General features: G+C 34.5%; 1 protein-coding gene across 2 annotated transcripts in view; it reads left to right on the top strand.

The window, feature by feature from the left end:
* LOC110024738 (phosphatidylinositol 4-kinase alpha 1) overlaps positions 1-4,729 on the top strand; it is a gene marked incomplete at its 5' end in the record, with an annotated part of 92,269 nt that overhangs the window by 44,104 nt on the left and 43,436 nt on the right. For both annotated transcript variants that reach the window (XM_020724878.1, XM_020724877.1), the window contains 6 exon segments: positions 933-1,421; positions 1,529-1,888; positions 2,161-2,375; positions 2,717-2,909; positions 3,012-3,148; positions 3,235-3,388. In XM_020724878.1, coding sequence (XP_020580537.1) covers positions 933-1,421; positions 1,529-1,888; positions 2,161-2,375; positions 2,717-2,909; positions 3,012-3,148; positions 3,235-3,388 — 1,548 coding nt within the window.

Here is a 4,729-nt window from a genome sequence, read left to right as displayed (position 1 = left end):
GATTCAAAGGAGGGAATCACCGTGAGGCGAAACCATAGAAGAGAGATGGCTTTATATATATATATATATATATATATATATATATTCATACATGTACACACATATACATACATATGATTGGGTTTCATGTGTTGAAACAGCTGAATTTGTGTAACTTTGATGAAATTATGCTCTTTATTTCATAGGTAGACAACCGTGAAGGAAAGTGGGAAAGGACCTATGATATAATTAATAAACCAGATATGGCACTAAAGTCCTTTTAAACCTAAAGAATCGCAGTCGCATTAACTATTTGAATAAAATTCTCGAAGGGCATGGCATAATTAGAAAAATAAACTAGAAACACATGTTTAATTTACAATGTGAAGCAGTCTATGACACGTGCTCCTCATCCATGGCTTCATGACAATGAGAAACATCTGTGAAGTTATTTTTATCTCTGAGTATAAAAAAAATGTGCCATTGTTTCATACAAAATTGGATTTTTCAACAGCACAAGTTTATCAAATGAAGCGTTTCAAATATTTATGTGGGCACAAACAACTTTTGTGCTGGTTCAACAATACAGAATTATTAAAGTTCCTTGAGAAATATTTTGTTCTTGTGATTTATTCCATTTGCTGCATTTTATTTTATGTATGATCTTTCAACAACACAGAATTATTAAAGTTTCTTGAGATATATTTTGTTCTTGTGATCTATTCCATTTGCTGCATTTTATTTTATGTATGATCTTATACTGCCATTCATTTTTGCAAAAGAAAAATTTATTAGCCATTTCTAGGTTATAAAAACTGGAATTTTGATTCATAGTACAGTTTTCTTTTTCTTATTATAGAAGCAATCTTTCGTGTCTTATTTATGTTTACTGTTACCTGAAATTTCTTTATGTTGCTATTTTGTCCTTTTGCTGTTTGAAATTGTTATACCAGGAATTTCTCTGCAAGCTTAATGGACTACAAAAAACACAACATGCATCCGATATTGTTTCCCTTTTGTCTGAAATCCGAATTTGTTCTGGGAAAAATGATTGCTGGAGTGGGATCAGGACTGCAAATATTCCTGCAGTCATAGAAGCTTCTACTGCTGCCTCAGGAGAAAAGAAGAAAGTTTCGGATGGCTTCATTTTGGAAGTTTTATCAACTGCAGTTGTGAGTGCAACGGTGAAGTGTAACCATGCTGGGGAGATTGCTGGTATGAGAAGGCTGTACAATAATATAGGAGGTTTTCATTTAGGCATGTTGGGTTTAGGAACTGGACCTCCGCAATCTCAAGGAGTTTCTTTTAATGAGATTCTCCTAGCAAAATTTGTCCAGCTGCTTCAACAATTTGTTGGCACTGCCGAGAAAGGTGCCACTGTAGATAAATCCTTGTTTCGAGAAACCTGTTCTCAGGCTACTGCATTACTTCTTTCACAGATGGTAAATCTTTATCCTTCTGTCCTTTGTGTTCAATGTCCGTAATTATGGGAAATAATGCTTTTCCTTTTTTTAGATGCTTAAATTTTAATATGAAGATGCATGTACAGGCTTCTGAGTCTAGATTGAAAATAGAAGGCTTCTCACAGCTTTTACGACTTCTTTGTTGGTGTCCTGCTTACATTTCAACGCCAGATGCAATGGAAACAGGAATATTTATTTGGACTTGGCTTGTTTCGTCAGAACCTTCTTTTGGGCCACTTGTCCTTGCAGAACTTGTTGATGCATGGTTGTGGACAATAGATACAAAACGTGGTCTGTTTGCTTCTGAAATGAGATATTCTGGTCCTGCTGCAAAATTAAGGCCTCACCTCATTCCTGGAGAACCAGAACCACAGCCTGAGAAGGACATTGTTGAAGGATTGATGGCCCATAAACTCTGGCTTGGTTTTTTTATTGATCGCTTTGAGGTTATTTATCTTGGTCCTGTCTCTCTGTCTGCTCTTTTGTTTCATATTACTATTTAAGTTCACTATTATAGTTATTTTAACTATAATTACACATGCTTGATTAACATGGTTAACCTTTTTTGTGGAAATGTTGTTTATAAAATGCCCCATGGTTCTGGTGTGTTCTTTAAATCATGTCTGTATTTCTCCTTAATGCTGCCTGGTTATTCATAGTGGTAACATAGAGAATCTTTTACTTTTTTATCTTTCATTTTAGATTGGATTTTTTATAGGTAGTTCGACATGATAGTATGGAGCAACTTTTGTTCTTTGGTCGAATGTTGCAAGAAACGATGAAATCACCATATCATTTTTCTAAACACCCGGCAGCAACTGGCACTTTCTTCACCGCTATTCTACTTGGATTAAAATTTTGCTCATGTAAATCACAGAGCAATCTCCAGAACTGTAAAATTGGGCTTCATCTGCTCGAAGACCGTGTTCTTCGGTAAGTATGCTCTCCTCTCAACTCTATAACTTCTTTTGGCAATTGGTGTGATTTTCTACCATTTTAGGGCTTGTGTCTCAGTTATCTTAATTTTTGCTGTAATCTGTTTAAAGTGAATGCTTTCTCCCTGCACAATTATATTTTCCATTCAATTCTGTTATTTAGATTGCTCCCTGCCCAATTATATTTTCCATTCAATTCTGTTATTTAGATTGGAATGTCACTCCATGCTTTCCAACATTTACTAATATTCAAGTGTTTATCTGAATAGCCACTTATATTTAACTAGGGAAGTTATTTCCATAAGTTCTGGATCCTCAGGGACACTTTGTATGTTTCAGTGCTTCATTGGGTTGGTTTGCTTGTGAGCCAGAGTGGTATGAGTCAAATGATAAGGGTTTTGCACAGAGCGAGGCTCAGTCTGTTTCTTTAGTTGTTCATCATCTTTTGAATGAGAAAACAGATTCTGTGTCAACATCTTCAACTGATTCATCTTTGAAAGGCAAAGGATGTGAAAGTGAATTGAATAACATGGTAAGAAGTCTTGGATAATGGAATATTTCTACTTTCATTTTGCCTTTAGTTTTTATCTTATTGCACTAAGCATCCTGTATGCTGAATATTTTTCATTTATAGACAGATCTATATCATCCTGTCTGGGGACATATGGATGACTATGCTTCTGGAAGAGAGAAACGGAAGCAGCTACTTGCCATGCTATGCCAGCATGAGGCAGATAGGCTTGAAGTGTGGTCACAACCTTTAAACACAAAGTATCTTTTATCAAATATCTTGTGCTTTGACTGGCTTTTTCTTATTTGTGGAGCACTGCCTGATGGTTTTTGGTCAATTATTACAGAGATAACTCATCCTTTCGTAATAAAATTAGCTCAGAAAGATGGATTGAACATGCAAAGATTGCATTTTCTGTTGATCCTCGCATTGCTTGCTGCCTAACATCAAGATTTCCAACTAATTCATATATTATAGCTGAAGTAACACAGTTGGTTCAGGTATGTTTTCTTGCCTTGTTTTTTGTTTGTTGGAATTATTAAGAGAGACAAAATTGCAATCCCAAGATCATGGTTGGATAAATAGTTGATAAACAACAGCGCTGAAGCATGCCATGACTTCTCCTTTTTTTAAAAATAATCAAAGAATAATATAATTAATAAGAGAAAACTCACTAATTTGATGTGGGGCTTTTGGTTTGTATTTATTGACAACCACTTTACTCCAATTACACAATCACTCTGTTCCTTCCATACCCAGATGCCTTCTTACTCTTACTTTTAGCTTCATCTAACATAAATAGTATAGGACAACGAAAATTCAAAGCATAAATTGATTAAATTACCTAAACTTAATAATATCTTCTAAATCACTTGAATTTTTGCAACCTTGATTACCTTGATTCTTAACTTGATCTAGAAGTCAAGGAACTCGGAAGTTGCATAGTTTCTAACATTCAGTACTAGTCAAATTTGCTGGTAGTTTTATCTGATTCACGCATATCATGAATCTTGATCTTGATTATTAGTGTATTGTGATCATTTACTTATATTATGCTTCGTGTGTACGTTAGCTGAAAATCTTGTATTTACTCAATTTAGTTGTTCGGCTTTCTCAGACTTAAGTTTTGCCCATTTTGGTATGGATGCAGCCAGGGTATACTCATGTTTTGTGGGATTGATGGTTCCGGTTTGTAATATGGAAATCTATATCCTAACAGGCAGATTTAGTATTTATTAGGGTGAACAGTTTGATTGTTGTTCTTTGAACTGTAATAAGGAATCTGTTGCAATGTCTGGTTTCTTTAACTATGAGCCTGGAAATATAATAATTGTAAAATTAATGCTTGGCTTCAATGAGAATTGTGAGTTAGATACTCTTCTATTATTCTTTACATCTCTGTCTTTCTGAGTATCCAAATAAAGCCTCTCTTTATGAGCCATTGTACAAATAATTTTGACTTGGGTATGTATAGAAGATTTGCATGATCAGTACATCTACAACAATGAAGTTTCACAAGTATTGTTTTTTATTGTAGATAGTTTTTCAAGAAGCGGAAATGATGCTTAATTTTTCCTTGCACATGCGAGTGTAACCCCTAGATTAACCCCCAATTTAGGGTTAACTGTGGCGCGTTAGGGGCGAATGACTCAGCTAGACCAAATTCTCATCAGCACTCATCCTAGTTATAGAATCAGGAGCTAGCGTGTGAAGAACTAGTCTAACTAAATTGCTTTAATATTTGTAATACATTTCATTTCATAGTTCATTCACATTCATATACTTAAAAGTGTGAGAATTCGTAACACCTATATATATATATATATATAAATAAATAAATA

The sequence above is a fragment of the Phalaenopsis equestris genome, unplaced genomic scaffold, assembly GCF_001263595.1.
Source record: "Phalaenopsis equestris unplaced genomic scaffold, ASM126359v1 Scaffold000272, whole genome shotgun sequence".
Taxonomy (NCBI): domain Eukaryota; kingdom Viridiplantae; phylum Streptophyta; class Magnoliopsida; order Asparagales; family Orchidaceae; genus Phalaenopsis; species Phalaenopsis equestris.
This window is presented reverse-complemented; position numbering and strand designations above follow the sequence as displayed.